This window comes from Clarias gariepinus, chromosome 1, assembly GCF_024256425.1.
Source record: "Clarias gariepinus isolate MV-2021 ecotype Netherlands chromosome 1, CGAR_prim_01v2, whole genome shotgun sequence".
NCBI classification, from domain to species: Eukaryota; Metazoa; Chordata; class Actinopteri; order Siluriformes; family Clariidae; genus Clarias; species Clarias gariepinus.
The window spans coordinates 6,390,454-6,416,531 of NC_071100.1; the positions used below are offsets into that span (position 1 = coordinate 6,390,454).

The window sequence follows — 26,078 nt, forward strand, 5'->3', positions numbered from 1 at the left end:
TCTTTTTCTTTCATTTCTTCTTTCTTTCTTAATGTCTTTTTCTTTGCTCTGTTCTTTTTTCATTCAATAATTTCTTCAGTTCTTTCTTACTTTCTTTTTGCCTTCCTTTTTTCTTTGGTTCTCTGTTTGTTTTGATTTTATTTTTTTCTACTTTAACACACACACACACACACACACACACACACAGTCAGTAGAAGTGGAGCAGCAGAAGGAGACATCAGGTCTGTTGGAGTTTATTTTATTTTCTACACACAAAAATATCTATATACAGACTCACGCTATAGAGACACCGAGTGTGTGTCCTGTTTCTCTCAAAACACTGAATCATCACCAGCGCTCTGTTCCTGATGTTTAACACACACCACAACGGCTTCATGATATTGCTCACATCTGTCTGTGTGTGTGTGTGTGTGTGTGTGTGTGTGTGTGTGTGTGTGTGTGTGTTTAGGGGGTGATCAAATCAGAACAGATCTACACTGTTACAACAAACCTACACACACACACACACACACACACACACACAATATATATATATATATATATATATATATATATATGTAATAAATATATAGATACATCTGATACACATTTGAGATATAACACACACACACACACACACACTACTATCAGTTGTAATACACACTGCTATCCAAGTGCATCACAAAATACACTCTCTATCAATTTCAGCACAATAAAAGACGATTGTTTCGATTGTAGATAGAAACACGGGAGCTGTAGAGTGGCATCCACATGAGTGTGTTTCAGCACACACACACACACACACACATGGGAGGAGAAGAAAGAGAGAGAGAGATTCCAGAAGCACAGACTTCTTCCCTGGTGACTTCTAATACACAAACAGATGACTGAGTCACAGGAAGAGAGGATAGAGGAAGCGTGCGTGTGCATGTGTGTGTGTGTGTGTGTGTGTGTGTGTGTGGAAGCTTCTTCTTCACTGTGGCAGAGCTTTGAGGATGGCGTTCACCTCCTCGGCCACGGCGGTCAGTGCGAACTCAAACTGCTCCTGCAGAGACACACCGAGAACACACACACTTTAACATCACTGACTCGTGTCTCAAAAACGAAAGACGATCTTAAATTGAAGGTGGTGTGGCCTATAAACAGTGCATCTCAAAAAATTAGAATATGGTGAAAAAGTCTCATTTCTTTTGTAATTTAATAAAAAATTTTAAACTTTCTGTGTATCTCTCAGTCTAGTTCAGTACACACATGGGGAACACTGCTGATGTTACGGTTGTCCAGAAGATGAACACCCGCTGTATGGAGGGTAACCCACATGTGGTGCTGTGTTAAAGTATTTTCGTGGAAAAATGTGGGAGGAAAATTTGCTCAAGCAACAGTGGATGACCGCAGTCTTTAGAAACTAGAGTCTTGAACTTGAGAAATGAAATGAGGCTGTAGCCAGTGCACCAAGAGCCACCACACACACAGATGTCTTCAGAACATGGGCTACAACTGTTCCATTCCTAATATTAAGCCACTCTTGGACCAGAGACAACACCAAAAAATGTTTGACCTGGGCTAAGGAGGGGAAAAAAAAACTGGGCAGTTGCTCAGTGGACCAAAGTCGTCTTTTTAGATGTTAGTATCGTTTAAGGTTCATTAAGAATCTAACAGAATCTAAGTTCCTTGAAGTCCAGTGATGAAGTCCAGCCATGACATCTACTGGGTTTTATCAACTCCAAAGTTAACAAATCCGTCCACCAGGAGATTTTACAGCAATCCATGCTTGTGTTGTCTGATATGAAGATGCTGAGTTCCTTTCCCAGCAGGACTTCGCACCTGCCCACAGTATCAAAACTACCACTAACACTGGATTACTGATCATGATTTTACTGTGCCTGACCAGAACCCCATGAGAGGAGAATCTGTAGTGTATTGTCAAAAAGAAGATGGGAAACATCAGACTCAACAATACAGATGAGCTGAGAGCTGCTATCAAAGCAACCTGGTACTCAATAACATGCCGTGTTACACTGATGGGGGAACTTATTCTAAAGGAACCCTGACCAAGCACTGAGTGCATGAATTAACATCATGTTTTTTAGAAGTTTGACATTTCCTGTTGTCTCTTTTTTGAAATACAGAACTTTGGAGTTTCATAAGCTGTAAACTGTATTTTTTTTATTTTATTTTTGCTTACCAAAATAAAAACAATCTATTTATCTATCTATCAGTTCAGAATGACGTATGTTTTGAGTCAGACAGTCACGTCAGCAGACCAGTGTGTTAAAGACACAGACTAATGGAAAGCTGGTATGAAGAGACAACCTTGGGACATACGTACTACGGACATACCTTGGTGTGCACCATGCCTGCTCTCTGATCCCTCAGATGTTCCAGAGTGGCAGCGATATCAATCTCCTTAGCACCTGTAACACACACACACACACACACATGTGCTACAATTAGTTAGTGCGAAACTAATAACTATAAGCAGACATTACTTGTTATTGATATTATCTTTCTCTCTCCAGTGGAAAACGTCAAACGCGGTCCTGATTATAGCCTGGGTTTGGGACGCGCTGGGAATCATCTTCATTTCCTTGTTGGCTAAACATGAGAAAGTTCATTACATCATCAAAGGAGAGGCCTCCTTTTTTTTTACAAAAAGAGAGAGAGAGAGAAAGAAAGCGAGCGGTGCAGCCCAGGGCTCGAAATGTCCTCCGACTCTTTCATGTTCATAGACATCCTGAGATTCCCGAGTTTAGAATCGAAAAAGGGAGATAGAGAGGGGAGAAAAGGCTCTGGAAATGAAAAGGCATTCTCAAGCAATTTTCAATTCAGCACCGAAGATGAAGGCAAAGAAGACAGCGGAGGGGAAAAAGAAGGAGGGAGGGGCTGAGTGTGAGGAAGAAAAGAGAAAAGGAGGAGGGAGGAGGTGTGAGACGAAACTTTGTGAGGCTTTGATCAAACAAGCGGGAAGAGAACGACCTGGGACCAGCCTCCCTCCCTCTCTCCCTCTCTCTCCCTCTCTCTCTCTCTCTTTCTCTCTCTCTCTCTTTCTCTCTCTCATGCTGTCTGTCTCGCTCGCTTTCTCTCTGTCTTAAGATAATAAAAGAGGAAGAAGAGGGAGGACTGTGAAGGTCTAAAGAAGCCTGGGAACGAACCACATGGGACACCTGCTCCTGTGTGTGTGTGTGTGTGTGTGTGTGTGTGGAGGTTGATCACGCACCTTTAGCCATTTTATTCAGTACCATGTCAATCAGGATATACGTCCCGCTCCTCCCCGATCCATCACTGCACCAAGAGAAAGACAGACAGAGAAAGAGATTGAAATAAAAATTGTTAGTGAGAACAGCTGAGTGTGTGTGTGTGTGCGTGTGTGTGTGTGTGTGTGTGATGATATTTCAGGCATGCAGTTTGTTGTTGCATCATCACCCATCAGCACACATGGCTTCTCAAAAGAGACGGAGCGAGAGAGAGAGAGAGACAGAGACACACACACACACACACACACACACACACACTGTACTTGCCTGCAGTGGATGGTTATCGGACACGAGCGTCCCCTGTAACACTTGTTAACCTTTCTGTAATGAAACACAAACACAGCCATGAGCCTGTAACAAATACATTTAGAGTGATTACATCATCCAAACCCTCCCGCACTTTACACTCAGCGCTCCTATACACTCCCCTGTGTCAGGACATTCATACGCTGCTCTCATCCTGCTTTCACACACTCCTGACTCAGGTACGGACCCGAGTACACCTCAGTCCATAGAGTGTTGCAGCAGTCTACCATTTTCTCTACCATTCCATTCCTCAAGTCCACTTGAACAGGTGGTCTCGGTCGTGTTTCAAATCAGGTGTAAAGCTGATCGCACCAAAAACATGAATGTGCGTCACTGTTTCGAATGTGACATCATCAACACCACCTGCCTCCTGTAAAATCACCGTATGTCCATGAGCCTTCCAACGTCTCAGACATATCAGTACTAGTAGGACTGATGTGGAATTGGTGTTTTTTGGAGGATTGCAACCCAGCTACGTGCGTGCTGTGGACTAATGTATTGCAGTGTATCTAGATACAGATCATCATTACTTAATGTCGAAGTGGAGGGTTACTTTTTGGGAGGGGACGAGGGAGGGGCAATCATACTCAGACATGGTACAAAGCAATCACGCCTAGTGTGAAAACAGCCTGACTGTCTCTACCCTTTACACCGTCCCATAGACTTTTCCATACTCTGTTCACTCTTCCGTAGACTACACACTCTCAATACTATACACTCTGCACAATAGACACTATATACTATTCTGTCTATAATACACTCTTCCATAGAGTACACAATGTTTTATACACTGTTTCATCCTCTATACACTATTTAATACACTGTTCCATATGCTACACTCTGTTCTCCACACTGTATGATGAAATATACACTGTTCCATACACTACACAGTTTTATATACTGTTCCATACAACACACACTGTATAATACTCTGTTATATACACTGTTCCATACACTATACGCTGTTCTCCTCTTTATACATCGGTTTATACACTGTGCTTTAAGCTATACACTGTTCTATACACTGTTTCATACACTATGCACCATTCCATACACTATACACGGTTTTATACACTCTTCTCTAAACTATAAACTGTTCCATACAATATACATTGTTCTTCACACTATTCATCGTTTTATAGACTGTTCAAATACTATACACTATTCCATACATAATACACTGGTGTATACACTTTTTTTTCTAAACTATACACTGTTTCATACACTATACACTGGTGTATATACTGTTCCATACACTATACACTGTTCCATACACTATACACTGGTGTATAAACTGTTCTCTAAACTATACACTATTCCATACATAATACACTGGTGTATACACTTTTTTTTCTAAACTATACACTGTTCCATACACTATACACTGGTGTCTACTCTGTTCTCTAAACTATACACTGTTCCATACACTATACACTGGTGTATACACTGTTCTCTAAACTATAAACTGTTCCATACAATATACACTGGTGTATATACTGTTCCATACACTATACACTGTTCCATACACTATACACTGGTGTACAGTATTCACTGTTCCATACACTATACACTGGTTTATACACTGTTCCATACACTATAGACTGGTTTATACACTGTTCCATACACTATACACTAGTTTATACACTGTTCCATACACTATACACTGGTGTATACACTTTTTTTTCTAAACTATACACTGTTCCATACACTATACACTGGTGTATATACTGTTCCATACACTATACACTGTTCCATACACTATACACTGGTGTATATACTGTTCCATACACTATACACGGTTTTATACACTCTTCTCTAAACTATAAACTGTTCCATACAATATACATTGTTCTTCACACTATTCATCGTTTTATAGACTGTTCTCTAAACTATACACTGTTCCATACATAATACACTGGTGTATACACTTTTTTTTCTAAACTATACACTGTTCCATACACTATACACTGGTGTATACACTGTTCTCTAAACTATACACTGTTCCATACACTATACACTGGTGTATACACTGTTCTCTAAACTATAAACTGTTCCATACAATATACACTGGTGTATATACTGTTCCATACACTATACACTGTTCCATACACTATACACTGGTGTACAGTATTCACTGTTCCATACACTATACACTGGTTTATACACTGTTCCATACACTATAGACTGGTTTATACACTGTTCCATACACTATACACTAGTTTATACACTGTTCCATACACTATACACTGGTGTATACACTTTTTTTTCTAAACTATACACTGTTCCATACACTATACACTGGTGTATATACTGTTCCATACACTATACACTGTTCCATACACTATACACTGGTGTATATACTGTTCCATACACTATACACTGTTCCATACACTATACACTGGTGTATATACTGTTCCATACACTATACACTGTTCCATACACTATACACTGGTGTATATACTGTTCCATACACTATACACTGTTCCATACACTATACACTGGTGTATACACTGTTCTCTAAACTATAAACTGTTCCATACACCATACACTGGTGTATACACTGTTCTCTAAACTATAAACTGTTCCATACACTATACACTGGTGTATATACTGTTCTCTAAACTATAAACTGTTCCATACAATATACACTGGTGTATATACTGTTCCATACACTATACACTGTTCCATACACTATACACTGGTGTACAGTATTCACTGTTCCATACACTATACACTGGTTTATACACTGTTCCATACACTATAGACTGGTTTATACACTGTTCCATACACTATACACTAGTTTATACACTGTTCCATACACTATACACTGGTGTATACACTGTTCTCTAAACTATACACTGTTTCATACACTACACATTGTTCTGTACACTATATACAATTCTATACAATATACAGTTTATACACTGTTCCATAAAGTATACACTAGTTTATACAAAGTTCCATACACTACACACAGCTCTATACATGATATACGGTTTTATACACTGTTCCATACACTATACACTAGTTTATACAAAGTTCCATACACTACACACAGCTCTATACATGATATACGGTTTTTGTACACTGTTCTATACACTATACACTGGTTTATTCACTGTTCCGTGTTCACTGTTTCATACACTATACACTGTTCCGTGCACTATACACTGTTTTAAACACTATTTTATAACCTGTTCCTTACAAACCACACTGTTCTGTACACTATATATTTTTCAGGACGCAGTATAGTTTTCCAAGCCTTGTTCCTCACACGATACACTATTCTACACGATTTCCCACATGCTGTACACTGTTCTGTACACTACACACTGTTCTGTACACTACACTCTGTTCTGTACACTACACACTGTTCTCTATACCTGTACCCCTAAGCACTGATCTCTAGGTGTATATATAATACATGATCTCTAGCCCTGCAACACCTAGACGTTACACACTGCTAAATATTCGAACCAAAGCTCCCACACAAGCTGTTGCAGTAATCTGTACACTCGGCTTTATTATAACCGATCACTGCACTGTAAACCTGTAAGCTATTCATTATATACAATGTTATTATGATTATTATGATCATTATTACTATTACCCAGCAGAAGCCACTGCTGCTCTGAAACACTGAGCGCTGCCTGTCTCACCTCAGTTTTCGAATAAAATGCCATAAACATTATGATGTTTGTGCAATAAAACAATTAAATTGTGAAAATGAGAGCGATAAAGCCTGTTAAAGGGGTGACGAACACCGCGGTGGGCTGGGACACATTACCATTAACACACAATTAGCAGTGTTACATGCCTGAGTGGAAAAACACCCCCTACACACACTCGCACATGCACTCACACACCCTTTTCATGCTTCTCACACCGCCCTTGGGGTTACCATGGAAACCAAGTCTCTCAGCCCCAATTTTGTGTTTTTCCCCCCTTTTTTAAAGAGTTCTATGTGAAGCTTTTGTGTTTCCTTTTCATCGTGCACCTCTCTCTCTCTCTCTCTCTCTCTCTCTCTCTCGCTCTTTTGTATGAGAGCGAATACCTCAAGGCTGTTTACCAGTGCTATGGAAAATGAGAAAAACATATCCATTAAGGATGATTATCGAAGGATTATTCATTTAGAACGACCTCTTTTAAAAAAAAGAGAGGGAAAGAAAATGAGAAAAAATATATCTGAAATAAAAATAAATCATGAAAATAAAAAGCGAGGGAAAAAAATAGTCGACTTTTTAAAATAAGAGCAGCGAAAATGATCTGACATTTCAGAGAAAGAGAGAGAGACTGATAGCTCTTGAAGATGAAGAATAATCAACGAAAGATTGTGTGTGTGTGAGAGAGAGAGAGAGTGAGAGAAAGAGAAATAGAGAAAGAGAGAGAGAGAGAGAGAGAGAAAGAGAGATAGAGTCCAGTCTATGGCCGAATCAGCAGAACAGGGATGAGGAATGATGATGAACATGAAAGTGCACATGTTAAGAGAGAGAGATATCTTGAAATAAAAGAGTGAAAAAAATAAAGCAAACAAGACATATATTTAAAAAAGATGGGAGTGAAGAGAGTGAGTGTAAGATGCTGAGAATGGAACAGAAGAACAGAAAGCAAAGGAATGATAGAGAGGGATGTAGGAGATTAAAACAACAGAAACGAGAATAAAAAACAGATAATGAGGACATTCAAAGAGAAGATGAAAGAAAAGAAGAGAAGAGAAGATGAAAGAAGAAAAAGGGGGAGATGGAGTGATTATAGGAAGGACGAGGAGAACACATGTATAGTAAATGATGGAGTGAAGGATAAAAAGCTACAAGAGAGAATGAGAAAGATAATCAGATGGATAGATGATGAAAAAAAATAGCAGAGGTTTGGAAGATAGAAAAAAGAGAGAGAAAATTGGATGTAAAAGAAATGTTGAAAAAGAAGAGATTAGTATAGAAGTATGGGGGATGGAGGGATGATGGAAATAAAGGATGGAAAGATGGAAAGATGAATGCAAGAAGGAGGAGTGCAGGGCCTGGAAGAAGAGATACAGTTTCCAATGATCACTTTTGTGACTATGCAACTGGGCTCATATAACTAGCTGCAACATCACAAAAATGACAGTGGCAACCGCTAATTAGCTGGCCAACCGAAAAGAGAGACAGATCGAGAGACTGAGAAAGAAAGAGAGAGAGAGAGTAGTGAGCATAGTGTGTCTGATCTGAACTGAACTAGTATGTCTTTGACATTTGATGTGAGAAACATTCATGATGGGGGGGAAAGAAAGCAGAAGGAACCAGAGCAGCACTAAACAGAACAGAACAGCGTCTGAGCGAGTACGCTACACACACTGAGAGAAAGCTAGAGAGCCACCCGGAGACAAACATGTCCCATCACGTCCCCATGGTTCACGAGCTTAAATAACTATAGTGCCAGGTTTATGGATTGAGGCGTCTGAAATAAGACATCCCTGTATTGTAGAGGAAGTGGAGTGGAGCGTTGTTTACTGTACTGAAGAACGATGGAACTCATCAGGGTTTCACAAACTAATCATTTGTGTTGTTGATCGCTAAGAAGGTTTCAGTCATGTTAGCATAATGTACACCTAGATTCAGGTTATATTCTGGATAGCGATTGGTTTTCTCCAGAAGCAGCTCTGACAATGGTGCAGCACCCAATTCATAGGTTTATATTATCTATTGTCCATTAATTTACTTGTTCTAATACACTAACAGTCAAAGGTGCGGACAAACCTTCCAACACCGTGGTCTTTCTTGATTTTGATTTCTTTTTACACTGTTAAACAATGCTGAAGATGTTTATCCAAAATACACAATAATGTCCTTTGAGCAGATGATATTGAGATGTAGATCTGCTGCTTATGTTCTGTAAATCCTTCATAACGGCTCTAATATGAGGGGCTGTTTGTTAAGGTCAGTTTTGGGCTTGCTTTCCTGGGAAGGTCTTCATGAAAGACAGTTTCATCATGGGGCTTGATGGGTTTTGCAAATGCACTTGACACAATACTGTTTTTGTGTCACTTCTAAGTATTCGCACACTTAGAAGGTGTGTCCAAGCTTTTAATTATCATTTTCATGGTAACAGCTTGTTTACACACCTGGTGCTCCACTTATTATACACCTCCATATTAAGGTATGTAGGCTCATAATCAATATGTCATATGTCATAATCGATCATATAATAATTTCATAATCAATCATAACACACAGTCAGTACCCCTTTTTTCCATCACTGAAAGTTCCTAAAGCAAACCAGACGTTAAAAAGGCGAATGCTAAAACAAAATTTTTTTTGACCTTCAACTTTGAAAAAAAGCCTATAATCCGAGATAAGTCTAGGGAATTATAACATCCCGGCGCCATTACCAATATTTTCCGATTTAAGCTGGCTGGGAAGGAAAGCAGATTTTGCTGATATAGTATTATTTACCCAGCAGTGGAGTGAACGTTTATGTGATAAAGCTGAAATGAGCCGTCCCACTATGTGTGCGCGTTCTCCCGCTCTACTTAAGACGTTTATGCCAGGAGAAAAATGAGGACTTTTGTGCTGTCATCGGCTTTTCCGTCACTTTAGATTTATCGCTGAATGTTTTTTTTTTTTTTTCATTTAACTGAAGTGTCTGAATTAAGGACTGTTATAAAGAGTGTTGTTTATTTACTGTGATGCAAAAGAATGGAAAAATGTGAGCAATTGGATTTTAATGGGCTTCCCCCCCCCCCAAACCCACAAAGATAGACCTGGTAGGTTAATAGAAAAACTTGAAAAAAAAGCATGGATGAGATCAGAAGACCAACTTTCTGAAGAGCTGTTCAACACAGCAAGAAAATGTCTTACTTAAGGACCCTGCGATGGGGCTTACAACCTTCCGGTTGCTAGGACAAAACCTGAATGTCTGTCCCAAAACCATTGAGAAACATTTTTAATGACACCTAAGTTGGTTTCAATGCAGTAATAAGATTTGTTTAGATACCTGCGGAAGTCCAGCAAGGTTCGGGCCGACTCAGGAACATTCTGATCCATCCATGACAGGAAGTGGAACTGCGTTACAGTGCGTGTCTCGTTGGTGTGGACGTTCTTCAGGTAGAAACTGCGCACCAGGAAGTCCTCGCACCAGATGTGCTCTGACACTAGGTTGACCTGAAGATTAAAGACAATAAGTATCTTTGGATTGTATAGAAAAGGGGACTGGTTTGTCAAAGAACTGACAAAGGAACATCTTTAGTTGGCAGTTTAATTCATGCCTTCAACTAAGCAAAGCAAAAGCAGAACAGTGTGAATCCCAGCATGGATTTTATGAATTTCAATATTTTATTTAACCTACACTTGATTCAATGGATGTGCTTTAATTATTTTTAGCCTCAGGAAACTTGTCTACGCTACGGGGTCTGAACCCTGTTTCTACAGAAGTACACTACCTTCCCAAGTTTAGCGTTAAGTCTCATCTAAGCCCACTAGATCCATGGACTCGATGTCTTCGGGAAGATCTGACTATCAAAGCAAGCACGTAAGATTAGAGCCAGAACTTAATCTTGCTTCAGGCTGTTAGAGTTACTACAGACCCTACAAGTGCGAATCCCAATCCTGGCTTTGGAGTACCCATTCTGGTCAATACTGAGGTACTCCAGCAACAGAAGAAAAACCGCCGAAACATGGTGTGGACTAAAAAGTCTATAAAAGATGTAGTCAAGTGGACAAACCAAGAACAAATTAGTGGCTTACCTCGTAGATATGGTACAGGTCCGAGCCTTCATCTGGCCAGTACTGGTGACATTGCTTTGTTCCGTTCTCTGATAACGGGGTTAGCATGACGATCACCACACAGTTGCTCTCCCAAACCATCTACAGCAGTGGAGAAACAAGAACTTTTATATAAAGATTTTACAAAGCTCTGGACTACCAGTGCATTCCTGAAACATCTTACTTGTCAAATAAAACTACAAAAGTTCTGAATACTAGATATCCAAGGTCAAGCTGAGCTGTACAAGTTGTACAGCACCTTGCATAAGTATATTACCTCCCCACCCCACCCCAACACTTTACTGCCAAATCTACACTGAAGTGCCTTACCCGTTTGTTGCATTGTGGTTTTTAAAATAATAATTCCAAAACTATATACCGTGCTGTCATGAAACAAAGGATAAACCTAAGGAACTAATTATTTTAGAATGGCTTAGCCCTCAATCTGACCGAGAATCTGCGGAAACACCTGAAGTCAATAACGGGATATGCAAGCTCATCCAACGAACACTTGCCAGATATTGGGGCAGTGGTGAACACTTAGGGAACCATCATGCTACAAAGAAAAAACAATTCACCGCGTAAAAATCCTAATTAAGTCAATCCAGGGTGTAAAAACAAAAAAAGTGTAGTTAAATTTAGTGACTTATAAGCCATAACATCATCAACAATGTAGTCAAGAGTTAAGAATTTTGTTTAGAAACCTAGCATTGGCTCTTTTTGGTCACCGTAAGATTTAAAATCACAACCTACTGTACTGGTCTGTAAGAGGGAACCTTAAGTAAGGCTAACTAGAACTGCCCATGCACAAAACATCTTAAATTAGTTTCCTGCTATTTCAGAGGAAAATATTCATAGGATAAGGCACGGGCTTTTATTGGTGCTCGAACACGAGCAATAATTTTGAAGCAACTTAAACGTAGCGTATGTTTCACTTAACCAAGCGTTCCCTCGAGACCGAGGCAGCTATTATTAACCGAACCGTCTCCTAGTTGTAATTGAAGTTTAAGTTCATCTCACCGCCCCGCTTTTCATTCGCTCGGCTTGTTCTCGCCCCTCCCTCTCTGTCTCTTTTCTTGTCTGTCTGAGCTCACGGTTTCTCACTTCATTTCTCCTAATCACAATTTTCCCCGTGTCCTTCAGAGATATAATGGCCCGCTGTGGCCGTTAGGAAAATGAGGGGAAAACACTGGCTTTTACGAGGGGCGATAAAAACACAATGGGCCTGACCATAAACTAATCACGCTCACGTTCAGCATGTCCCTCGGGAGCCGTTAAAGTAAAATACGCCATGAGTCCGCGCCAGCACGACCGGCGCAAAACACCACGCTGCACCCATTTTAGTGGCAAAACATATATGAAATATCGTTCTGTCCATATTTTCATTAAGTAGTTAGGTTTTTTCATGTTTTATTTTGTCTTGCTGTTATTATTTATGTTATTATGTAATTTTGCCCAGAGCATCATATGTATAGATAGTAATGCTAGTATCGGATTACTGATTAGCCATGCTTGTTCTTTAAATAAAAATTTTCATCCCCAGACTTAAAAATTTAAAATGAGATCTTGAAATCACTTCTTTCATTATTTTTTTCTCCTTGTATCTGGGGACCTGAACTACAACAACAAAAGAACACAATCCAAGCACAGGGTTTCTCTCTCATTCCTTCTTTCTCTCTCTCTCCTGACCTTGCAGTAACAATCTCGGAACCTCAAACACAGCCCGCGTTTTAATTTTTTTCATCGTTCCGTTTCGCCGCTCTCATTAAACGGCTGCTTAAGAATCGTAAAAATGATTTCTGATGTGGTTCTTCTGCTTCATTACCTCATTAAACTCCTAAGTCGTGACGCTTTGTTCGTCATTACGGAGTAATGACTCCGCGAACCGGAGCCCGTCTGATGAGCTAATACAAATGTTCCAAAGCAGGTGATCAAATATTGTCAGTGACTAACATCGCTATGCAAGGTTAAGCAAAGGTCAAAGCCGAAGCGGCAAACAATCGCGCCGCTGGAGCAGAACAAATCCCGGGACTGGCGCCGCTGCAGCAGGTGACCTTCGAGATAATGAAGGTAGACACTATGAGTGTTTTTTTTTTTCTTCCCCTCTCTAATCTTAATGAAAATGACAGACGATGACATAAACACACCAAGATAATTGACTGGGATCGACATGCGCATATTCATCATTAATCCAAATGGGGCATTTTTAATGGAAGCTTTAATGGAAGAGTCTGCACACCTCTAGTTTGCACCGTACAAAACTAATTCAATTGAGATCATTATTCTTTTTTCCTCATCAGTAATTGGCAAAATGATAAATACAAGCAACTGGTAACCTCAATTAGGTGCCACCCCATTAGTTGGCGAGTGCTGATCGGTTGCTAGGGAAGGTCGGGCGACATCAAACGCATTAGCGTAATCAATTTGCGTTAGCTGGGAGTTCAATTAAAAGCACGCTTTTAACAAAGCGAGCGAGATATCCTGCGCGCCACTGTCTCGCCTTAGGCCTAAATGAATACGCGAAGCAAAGCAAACAACACATCCATTAACGGCTTGGCTGCAATTGTTTACACAGTATCATGGCTCTGAGAGGCACGCATGTGGTGCTGCTTTATTTCTCTCACTCGTACACAATTCGCATGAACACCATACCGTGGTGAAGTTGAGTCAGGTGAGCTGGAGCAATTTGGTCGAAGATTTTACATCACAGACTGTGAAAACTGGAGTCAGTTAGAGTTTTTTTTTTACTATATAGACTTCTAAATGCCATTTTTCTGTGTGAAAGCATTAGGGATAGGGTCTGGTTCGGGGCCAGTCGTATATAGGTGGAACTCCCGGCCTCCATCCTGATCCACGTGCCATCCAGCACATTATGCAATAAATACTACCCTCCCTGGAGATACTTTATATTGCTTGTTTCTGCGGAAGTTACTTACGGGGGCCGGTTGCCAGTCTGACGAATGATTGCATCTAAGCATTTGGGGGTGAAGGACCTTGCTCAAGCTTTCAACAGGCATCAGGGCTCCAACTGAGGACCTTCTAATTAGCAACCCATCACCTTAACCATCGAACTACCCCTGCCCCCATGAAAACATTAGTTTGCTCCAAATCTGTGAAGCTTCTGCATATGTGAATTAGGCAGCGCCTCCTGCTTTAAGAAAAAAAAGTGGTACTAAATAATATCCTGCTGTCCACTTTGGTGTAATATGATACGTTAGAAAGCTAAAATGTTGTACGTGTGCAGCTCACCTGCCAAAAATCAGCCACCGTAGATGACAGAGGGCCCTGAGCTGAGATGTAGGCTGGGTTACGTGGGTCATGGTCCATCTACGGAGTCAGAGAGGAAGAAAGATTAATCGCAGCACACAGATTACCAAAGCTCATGCATTAAAGTGGAGCAGATGGCTGGTCTCCTGGTTCAGTCGTGTATTTGATATTTATTTATTCATTTATTTATTCATTGCTCAGCAATTAAGAGCAAATTGTTTATGATAGCAGCTGGGAGAGATGTACAAATTGCAAAAGAGAAAGAGAAAGAAAAAGAGAGAGAATGATAATTTGAGTAACCTGAATATATTATGTGTGGGAAGTCTAGCAATCCAAGGTATGAAAAAAAAAAATGGTAAAGCCACCAGTGATTAAATGTGAAATGATTTCGAGGTCTTTTAATGCCTAATGATCAAAAAATAAGAGGCCATGCCTACTTCATGGAGAATAAAACGCAGAGAGGCCACACCTTCTTTGCTGAGACTGACACACACACAGAGGCCACACCTCCTTTACCAAGACCGACACACAAATACACATGCCACGCCTCATTCACTAATACTGACACACATATATACACAGGCCATGCCTACTTCAAAGAGACTGATATACCCCCCCCCGTACCCCCCACACACAGAGGCCACGCCTCCTTCACTAAGACTGACACACACAGAGGACACGCCTTCTTTACTGGGACTACCACACAGAGGCCACGCCTCCTTCACTCAGACTGACACACACTCACTTAGAGGCCACGCCTCCTTCACTGAGGGGACAGGCAGCAGAACCCTGCATCCTAAAGCCACAATCTTAATTAGATTTGTTCCAAAACATTTACAAACTTGAACTCACATCACATTAGTGCCACTTATTTGTCTGTTTTTTGTTTTGTTTGTTTGCTTTTTTTTTTTTTTTTTCCTGCTGATGGAAATAATCCGGGTTGGCCTTTCCTTTATTCACTTTACATTTATTAAAGGAAATTGTATGAAACAAAAGAAAAAGTCAAGGTAAATCACAAAGAGCATCAACAGGCCATCGTCTGATGAGACCAGAGTCGAATCCGTCACGCTTCCCTCCGTTGCTGTGTTCTTCCTTTCGCTTCCCCTCCCTCACTTTGTCTTTCACTCTCTTTGCTGTGCAGCGTGTGCTCTGCTCTAATGCCATCCATAACGCTCTGGCCTCGAATGAATAGCGACAGACAAATTAGCGGCTGAAAAAATCAATTTACATCTTTCAAACGGCGGTAAAGCCTGCGCTCTGATTCTCATTAAACCCGAGGATTAGGGTCGGATGGTGTTTTAGTGACTTGAACGAAAAATAAGAAACCCAAAACTGTCCGGCTTCAAATCAATAACTTTCAAATGAAAAGCTTACCGCAGTCCCGATTAGCACTTGTTAACGTCCGTGTTGTTTGAAGGTTTCAGTGTTACACCCTGTTTCTCGAGACTCTTTCGTTAGCCTGTTAGAAAGCGCCGCTGAATAATCCACATCATTCCGGCGCTGTACAAAGGAACTCGGTTAATGAGAAGGCGATCGTCAGCGGATTGGAACGCAGCCATTCTGAGTGGATACAATAGGAAGCCGGCTAAGTGGAGCTCAGGTATGCTTCCTTGTTAGGGGATCAAGCTGGGACACTATTGTCCCCAGGCGGTGGAAAGGAGCGTAATCCAGTACAAGTAGGCTTTACTCGCTTAAAAAAGGGAGAAGTCTAGCAAAATCTCAGTGTAAAATGTCTTGTAATGTCTTTTTTAATCGCATATGCTGTGTTTAGTTCGTAGATTGGATTAATGAGGCTAGCTTTCTTTACCAGCTACACACCCTAACCAGACACACTAACACCTTCCGCTACATCCTTACAAGCTTTATTTTCTTCTTAATGTCTGTATTTACTGCACATGCAACATGCGACCGAGGAGGCCAATGGTGTATTGTATTCATTCCCATTTTTACAACCGGTAGTACCTTTGGTTATAATTCACACACCCATTAACACGCTATGGCCAATTTGGAAACACCTATTAGCCTACCATAACCTGTCTTTGGACTTTTGGTTTGTGGGAACGGATCACAGCTGGAGATGCAAAAAATTGATTAGATTTCACTTTACACTTGTCAACTGTAAAGACACCCAATCACTTGGAAAATACATTTAAGGTTCAATATTAAATACATAAATATATACATTAATTAATTAATTAATAGCACTTTAAAGTCCCTCCCTGACTGTGTTTTCACTCCATGAAGACTGAACGGAATGCATTTTAATCAGATATATTGCTAAGATATTGAGCTTTTGTCCGTGACCTCCACTAACTCTTGCAGAAGATCTAAATGCAAACTAAAAGGATTTGCACAGATCATCTGTGTAAGTGATCCATGTTCGATGCTCATCATAAAAGCTACCCCGGCTAAATTAGCTGTACTACTAACATAATCGTGGCATGGCTCTGACGCTCGGTGAATGAGCAACAAAAAAAGTAAAAAAAAATCAGACACAAAGCTCCATTGTTCGTATGAACGACATGCACTGCCATTAGCAGGCTCAAAATGGATATAATTGCTTAGCACAACCTTTATAGTCAGCAAGAGCCATTATACGCCAGACAGCTAATACCAGACTTTTGACTGCCCTTGTCTCGCTTCCCATAAAGGGAGATATTAAAGCGGATATATCATCTCAAACTCAAAAAGATGATCACGCTCATAAAATCTAATTACTCCAAGCTGAGAAGTGGATCAGTGGAGTGCTAGCTCGACAATAACTGCAAGGAGTGCGCAAGGCACTCTGGGCCACGGAAAGCAGACTTTGCGAGGAGTACAGACGGAAACACTGACACAAATAAGGCTACGGTTTGTCTGTCAATTCTGACTAGCGGAAAAATATATATCTATACACAGAGAGGAATAAGAACCGCTGCCAGGGAACTGCCACCATTTCGTTTTCTTAGATGTCTTATTAGAGCAGAGAAAATCCTCTCTAATCGCCAGCACCTACTTTTTATAGAGTTTTTTGCAGGCACTCTCAAGGGCAAAACTATCTTTTAAAACAGTCTAAGTGATCTCGAATAAAGCACAGTTTTGTTGGCTTCGTTACTTTGCTGTAAGCACTTTAATCCTGGTAAGGGGTGTAACGAATCCCAAATCCATTACAGGAATGATGGAGACTGGAATACACATTTACCCTGGATGAGTTGCCACCCCATTGCTAATACCAAGGGGGAACTTTGTATGAGCATTCCATCTGCTGGCTTGTTGCAAGGCATGTGTTGGGAAGTAACCAGATTCTAGACTCTGGAAAATTGCACAATCTACCTCTTGACAACCATGAGTCAGGGTCTTACCTGATACCTTGGTCCAAGACCCAGTTCCAACAAGCTGCCCCTGCTTGTCTATAAAGAGGCATCATGTCAGGGATGATTCTACCTTCTGACCCCAGCTTCCTTTCCTGTTTTTGTTTCCTCTGGCTTAGTGGTTAGTGCTGTGGCCTTTCACCTCCAAGGTTGCGGGATAAACCTGTTTGGAGGAGACTCCCATTGTATAATGAGATCGTGCTCATAGGCTGATGTGTGAGCCTGATGTGCTATAGGCCAGTGTGTGATCAAAGTGTGTACATGTGCTTGTACCAAGTTGCTTGTAGTATAGAGCAGGGGTAGTGCAGTGGTTAAGGTGTTGGACTACTGATCGGAAGGTCTCAGGTTTAAAACTCACCACCACCAAATTGCCACTGTTGAGCCCTTGAGCAAGGACCCCAACTTTCTACTGCTCAGATGTATAATGATGTAAGCGTGTCTGCTAAATGGTGTAAATGTAAATGGTTAGGCTCAAGATCCCACATGACCCTAAAATGAATAATTAATGGTTACTCATGAATTGAATGTAAATCTGGGATGAACTGGTAGTCTCCAAAACATAATAAAAAATCAGACTATTGACACACAAATGACTGGCACCAGAAGACTAGGTACAATGTAGCTTAGACAGCCCACCTCTTAGTGAGTCTTTGAAAGGTGAGAAAAGTCTCGAAAGAAAGTCAGGGTAGAACTGGGAAGGCTGAATATGGAATTAAGCTTCATCTGAAAGGGAACACTGGTTGAGATCCAGGTAAAGACCAGTGGTTTACTGTGGTGTGGATTATAAAATAAATAATAAATTATAGAAAAAAAATAAAACAAGCAAGAAATATCTCGATATAATTAGCATTAATTAATTAATTAATTAATCCAGTATAGTCGATTGAACTTCTCTGTGATTGTTAGCACAATCGGCTAGGTGGACTCCGCCCACCTTGTCATCACAATAGCAACAGATAATTTTTATGACACTGCCCGTTTCTCATTTATAAAACAAAGCATGTGTCTTCATATGTGACTAAGGTGTGTGTGTGTGTGTGTGTGTGTGTGTGTGTGTGTGTGTGTGTGTGTGTGTGAGGGAGAGTGCATGTGAAAGGGCCAAAACCTTCAACCCTGAAGAGCCACTTAACGAGAGACGGGAGGGTTGGAAAAGGGGGAAAATGTCAGAGATGACTCATTTCGAGGTTGTTCTGCTGCGACGCTGCTAACGAGGCAGCAGGCAGCAGCATTTGACAGATGTAATTATGGCGGTTTTCATGTCAGTTTCCTGCCGGGATGTAATTACGAGGCCCCCTGTGTTCTGATGGGAAGAGAAAACCCCTCAGTTACTTTATTCTTTTTTTTTTGTTGTCGTCGTCAAGGGGGTCTGAGGAGATGAAGCAGGAGAGCAGGAGGACAGACTGACTTCAGCATTAACCCTGTGCTCTGTCTTCTGTTTGGGGTAAACCACTCACCTGGGACGTCTTTACATGAAACTTAACACGATTAATGGATAAAAACCAATCTCAGTGCTGGATTAACAACCTGATGGTGCGAGGAAATGTCTAAAGATCCGGACTGACACACACAGGCCACACCTCCTTCACTGAGACTGACACACACAGGCCACACCTCCTTCACTGAGACTGACACACACAGGCCACACCTACTTCAATGAGACTGACACACACAGGCCACACCTCCTTCACTGAGACTGACACACACAGGCCACGCCTCCTTTACTGAGACTGACACACACAGGTCACACCTCCTTTACTGAGACTGACACACACTGAGGCCACGCCTCCTCAACCAAGACATAATCAGAGTGGCCACACCTTCTTCAGTGACCAATCAGAATAAAGAATGTATCATGTATTTAACATAACATCTTTAAATATACAAACTAATGTCATATTCCAACTTTTTAAAAATATATATTTTAGGTGAAATTGACGTTTTCTTGAGTTAGGCTTCTAAAGCATGTCCAATGTCCATAACAAGACAAAAATGAAGGACATGACACACTACAGCGTGACCGACCGCAGCCGAACAGGAAGGAAGTGAGGAGCTGCACTCACTATCAGGCTGGCGTTGATGTAGTCCGAGCTGCTCTGGTTATTCTCAGCCTTTAGCGTCACTCTGGAGTGATCGTCTGTGAGAGACGAGAATACATCAGTCATCTTTTAAAGCGATAACAGCTATAGCATGCTTATAACATATGTATTACATGTTATAACACACAATGCATCTTAATGGATATAGATACAGCATATGGTTCAATCCAACATGTCTCTATTGTGATGTGAGACTATGATCTAAATAAGTTAAATCAATGTTGTTCATATGCACTAATATGATTGTAGGAGGCTTTAGTGTAGCCTTGTTTGGTTCGGACCACTCACACGCGAGCACGCCGCTGGGTCGGTTCTTCTTGGCGTTGCTTTTATCCTGCGCCGCAGAACAAGCGGCCGGCTCGGCCTGATATCCACACAGAGCTTCCCACTCCTTCTCCAAACGGTCCTGATTCTGCAGGTGATCCTCCATGTACGCCTGAGGAAGAGGAAGAGGAAGACGAAACACAAGTTAGTGTGCTCATATATTAAAAACCAAAAGATTATTAATCAGGGTGCAGAAGTTATAGTGGAAATAGTATGTGGAGTGTAGAGTGGAGTGAGCTGTTGCTATAGAAACGGTAATGCAGTAGAACGTGCGCGTTAATACAAACCCGTGCCGATGTTACGGATCGACACCTTCTGACCAATCAGAATGCAGACGTGGAGGACGAGCAGCCCTGAAGCAGCTACTCCATTCCCTAAATCGTTTCAATGCCCTGTCTCACTCTCCCTCCATCGTTCTTTCCCTCCGTTCCTCCCTCCACTCTGTTCTTTTGTCTCTGCTGGATTCAGCTACCCAGGAAAGAAGGCTTAAGCTCAGACAATCTTATCGGCGTGTGTGAGAGCGGAGAAAAGCAGTGATTGAAGCCCGGCTCTTTCAGCGCTCCTAATTGCATGTGTGATTGCCAAGGGCCAACCCGTCTCTCTGTCTCTCTCTCTCTCTCTCTCTCTCTCTCTCTTTTTCTCTCCCTCTTGCAGTGTTCCTTTGTGCAGCATATTTGGGATTAGTCTCTGAGATTGACGAGTGGAGCCGCTTTGAGCTCACGTCTGTCTGCATGGATGGAGGTGTGAGTGATTGTAGAACGACAGGAGAAAAAGCGAAAGGGAAGAATGGAGAGAGAGAGAGGTGGGGCGCAGAGGTAAGCTGGATCACGGCTGCCTAAAATATTTGCATATATTAATTTGTTAATTCTGAGGCAGCATTGATTGACAGATGCTGAGTAGGTCAATGCACATTACATTTTGATCATTGATTAGGGGACCAAACACTTAAATCAAAATATTATAAAATTGTTCTCCCTTGTTTTGACATTCAGGATAATCTCTAGGCACTAACTCCGCCCCTCATTCTGATCTTCAAATTCATACCTTTTCCATGCTTTTCCATAGAATGTTGCATTTTCCTTAATAACTTGCACTTCAATGAGCGCTATCTCCAATCATCATGCTGCAATTCTATCATCTCACCATTAACTTTATTCCATTGTTAGTGATACCATAATGTCTGGTCATGACTTGAATATATTATCTAGCACTCGTGAACTTCCGAGTATGAAAGTCCATGTTGCATTTCATGCTTTGTCTGACATGAAGCTTCAGTCATATCTTACGAGCTTATGTTCGACGAGACAGGGAACTTAATCGAGGCCATTACGGTCCATGTAGCATTCATTATTTAGCGGGTGAAAAATGAATTTGATTAACAAGCCCGAGAAGAGACTTAATGGGATTAATGCAGTATGATGAAAAAAATGGAGCTTTGCTTCACTGAGGAACAAAGGGTCATCGCTGCGGATCGACACGGGGAATATGCAAAGGGCTTGTACGAAGTGATGGAGAAGTACGGTTAAGGATCATTCAGTAAATATTGATGGCTGGGGAGAGACTTAATGGGAGAGACTTAATGGGAGTTTGCATGTTCTCTCTCTGTGCTTGGTGGCCTTCCTCAGCGTACTCCGGTTTTCTCCCACAGTCCAAATACATGCAGATTTGGTTAACTGGTGTTCCCAAATTGCCCATAGTGTGCCCTGTGATGGATTGGCCATCTGTCCAGGGTGTACCCCACCTCGTGTCCTGGGAGAGACTCCAGGCCCCCTGTGACCCTCTATACAGGATAAAGCGGTATAGCGATGAGTGAGTTTGTAGTTAGTGGGCTGTTTTGTTCTTAACGTTCCCCCTCAAATGGTCATCATATGGCCATTGGTTAGAGACCTGGTTGAGCAGTAGTGATGAGTGTGGTCAAAGTGTCTTCTGAATGTAATTTTAGTCTTGGCCAGGTCTCTAACCAATGGCCATATGTATTTGGACTGTGAGAAAAAACCGGAGTACGCTGAGGAAGCCCACCAAGCACAGAGAGAGAACATGCAAACTCCATGTACACAGACCCAAGACAGGAATCAAACCCAGAACCTGGACGTGCAAGGCGACAGTGCTAACCAGTAAGCCATTGTGCCACTCAACATAACTGCCATTTACGTCTTTAAAAACCTTGGAGGGAAGCGCTATCTACCCTCTTCTGCATACACAAACTTAGAGACAGTAACGATTGGCTAGAGTCACTCAGCATGCATTGCCCCCCCACTCAGACAGTACGGCCTTCAGTTTCTGTCTTCAATTCCCAGACTCACTAATGGCTGAGGTGCTTTTTTCCTGTTTTTGCCCATTCGTGTTGAGGAGTCAATAGAATCCTCCTATTTTTTCGATGTATGAGTTGTAATATTACATGATGTATAGCTGAATGACCAGACCTCTGCCCACTGGAGGATGCACCAAAGAGCAAAACCTATCACTGCTCACAGAAATCCTCTTTCCATAATGATTAAGCATTACGAAAGACACGATCACGCACATTATAGGTGACATCAGAGATTCCCTTTTCTCATTACCAAGCTCTTTAAAAGACTATAAGGGAACAATTTTGCAGCTCTTTATTGAAGTATCGTCCTCTGAACTAGCAGGAGAGTTTCAAAGTCGGCTTTGCAGCATGCAGCTCATCTGTCTCTCACCCCAGACTCCCATCAGCACAGCAGATTTCATCACTTTGTTGAAAGTTGATGTGATGTGTAAAGGTTTTTTCTTTTTTTTTTCTTGATGGTGAAAGATATTATAACTCGCTTCCTAAAATTGCGCGACTCAGGCATTTTGTTTTGATGTTAATCGCTTTAGCACTAGTGTCACTCATGATTTCTCAAGCCTGAAGAGTTTTCCTCCCATCAGGACGAGACAAAACAAGAATCGCAAGGCTGAGCCGCGAAAAGCCCGCGCTCCTCGATCATTAACATTCCCCTATCGTAACAACGGCAGCAGCACTCAAAGTGCTCTCAGCCCTGTGAGTACACATTACCTCCACCACCTCCACTCCAAATCGTCACAAATTACCCATCATTCAACAAAAAGACCTCCCAACGTGGCTTGTTTACGAGGGGACTGTTTTGCAGCCAAACTTTTTTTAAAGGACACATTTTAAAATGGTGCTCGCTCTACTCTTGAGCAAGTCCGGGTATCTCAATGCTGATGGTCACAACATTAGGAAAAGGGGTGGGGTTAACACTAGCCGGTTGAATTTTGAAACGTACCATTTATTCTCTTAAGGTCATGTTCATCTGTTAGCTATCTCATGTGAAGAAGAAAAAAGGTATAGGTTGAAGTCCGGGGTTTTAACAATTGATCACATGATCAGCTAAAGGAGGGAAAAAAAAGAAACGATTAACTATTCATGAGACTATTATTAGTAGTAAAGGATTCTGGAATAGAAGTGTTCAGGTGATTAATGATGGAGCGTGTGTGAGACAGGAATGAGGTTTAAATCAGCTTCACGTCCTGTCACATTAAATATTTTATTGTTGATATTGATTTTTTTCCTTGCATTCTTATTTTTTCTATGTACCTAAAATCAATAATTGAGCACTGCACTACAGTGGCTTTGTGTTGGCTGAATACTCACTGCACAAGGAGTTCGCAGAATTTTATATAATTTGGTAATTAATAAATTAAGTTCAGCCTTTATTCATCACATATAATTCACTGCACAGTGCAATTCTTTATTCTTCGCATATTTTATTTATTTATTTATTTATAAAAAATTTTTTGTTAGCAAGCCGGGGCTCAAACCACCGACCTTCCCATCAGTAACTCCACCAACAACTTTAACAAAGACCTCTGTCATTATACCATAATCAAACATGCAACAGAAACAGTGGATGGCCCAGCTATACCTCACGGAACAGAACCTGTCCTGGGGACCGCGCTGTTCCCGAGTCTTTAAGGTCTAACTCGCAGTAAATGTATGATGTAATCAGACACAGAGGAGCTTCAGCACTTTAATCAGAAGCCATCCTCCAACCTGTATTAGCTGTTTGGTGATAAATGCATGGTGGATGAGGTGGCTGCAGTAGCGGCGGCTTGTCGCTGATCGATCGGCTCATGTAGCAAGACTCCGGTGTACCCACACACATGAACATCACAATGACCATAGATGATGTCTGGATATCAAGCCTGATCTGAACACCATTACAAGTGAGTAGAGCACCGGACAAATACTACGTCCGGTTTATATATCTGATGTCTGGTTGATCATCCAATTAATTATTGCACGTACAGTAAAACTGCATCCCATTATACTCCCTTAGAGCTGTTATCTTCCCTGCATGTTAATTTAAAGTTTGCTGCTGTAACTATACAATGTTTATTCACCTCCAGCCTCATTCATTAATCTTCCAAATAAGGTTTTGTGCAACAGATTTATATATATAATAAAAAAAACCTCAAATATTGATCAGTGCTGATTGGTGCAATTCCAATCGTACTCCATAAAAGGCTAAACTCTCGAAATGGTAAAAGGGTAAAAAATAATGTCATGTTACAATTTCCAATAAAGTAGCTCGGTTATTGCAATGCATTCAGCTCGCTCAGACACAGACTGCTAAGACTTTCTCTTTTTATAGGGCGCCATTACTTTCCTCTTAATTAAACCACTAGTCTTATTTGTCTCAGTTCAATTAAATATAATAGAGAATGAATGTTGCTGGACAATTGTGCCCGAGCAAGGAAACAAACGCTTGCTCTTTTCTTTTTTAAAGCTAAAAGTTTGTGATTTAAAGCATTAATTGCATTGAAAGCATGTTTTTCTCCCATGGAGCCCTGGAGTGAGGCATTTCACTCTAATGTGTCACTCTGATACATCACTCGGGTGTATCACTCCAATATGTCACTCTGATTTCTCATTCTGATATATCACTAAAAAGCCACTCAAATATGTCACTTTAATGTATTACTCCAATGTATCACTCCAATATGTCATCACTCAAATATGTCACTTTGATGTATCACTCCGGTGTATCACTCCAATATGTCATCACTCCAATATGTCACTTTGGTGTATCACTCCGGTGTATCACTCCAATATGTCATCACTCAAATATGTCACTTTAATGTATCACTCCAATATGTCATCACTCCAATATGTCATCACTCAAGTATGTCACTTTGATGCATCAATCCGATGTATCACTCCAATATGTCATCACTTTGATGTATCACTCCGGTGTATCACTCCAATATGTCATCACTCCAATATGTCACTCTGATTTCTCATTCTGATATATTACTAAAAAGCCACTCAAATATGTCACTTTAATGTATCACTCCAATGTGTCACTCCAATATATCATCACTCCAATATGTCACTTTAATGTATCACTCTGATGTATCACTCCAATATGTCACTTTGATGTATCACTCCGGTGTATCACTCTAATATGTCACTCTGATTTCTCATTCTGATATATCACTAAAAAGCCACTCTAATATGTCAGCTTGATGTATCACCCTGAAGTGTCACTCACGATACATTAGTCAGATATGCGACTCTGATGCGCACTCTCATATGCCATGTTAATTCATCATTTTAATTCATCACTCTGATATATCACTTGAAAACACCACTCTGATGTCACTCTGATATTTCACTTTAATATGTCACCCTGAGCCATGACCAGGCTTACCTTTTCTACTTTGTTAACTGCTTTAACAAACCTACTTAGATCACCTAAAATCTACACTAACAGCCTACCTACAGTAGCTTGGTCT

The 26,078-nt window shown here is 41.0% G+C and overlaps 1 protein-coding gene across 1 annotated transcript in view; it reads right to left on the bottom strand.

Moving 5' to 3' along the window:
* Positions 1-222: 222 nt before the first annotated feature.
* ptprn2 (protein tyrosine phosphatase receptor type N2) overlaps positions 223-26,078 on the bottom strand; it is a 214,128-nt gene continuing 188,272 nt past the window's right edge. The window contains exons 15-23 of the mRNA XM_053505462.1: positions 20,280-20,427; positions 19,956-20,029; positions 14,528-14,605; positions 11,261-11,380; positions 10,512-10,678; positions 3,501-3,554; positions 3,197-3,261; positions 2,320-2,393; positions 223-1,024 (exon numbers count right to left, since the gene is read on the bottom strand). Of these exons, the coding sequence (XP_053361437.1) occupies positions 953-1,024; positions 2,320-2,393; positions 3,197-3,261; positions 3,501-3,554; positions 10,512-10,678; positions 11,261-11,380; positions 14,528-14,605; positions 19,956-20,029; positions 20,280-20,427 (852 nt within the window). The 3' untranslated portion in view covers positions 223-952. The remainder of the gene's footprint in view (positions 1,025-2,319; positions 2,394-3,196; positions 3,262-3,500; positions 3,555-10,511; positions 10,679-11,260; positions 11,381-14,527; positions 14,606-19,955; positions 20,030-20,279; positions 20,428-26,078) is intronic.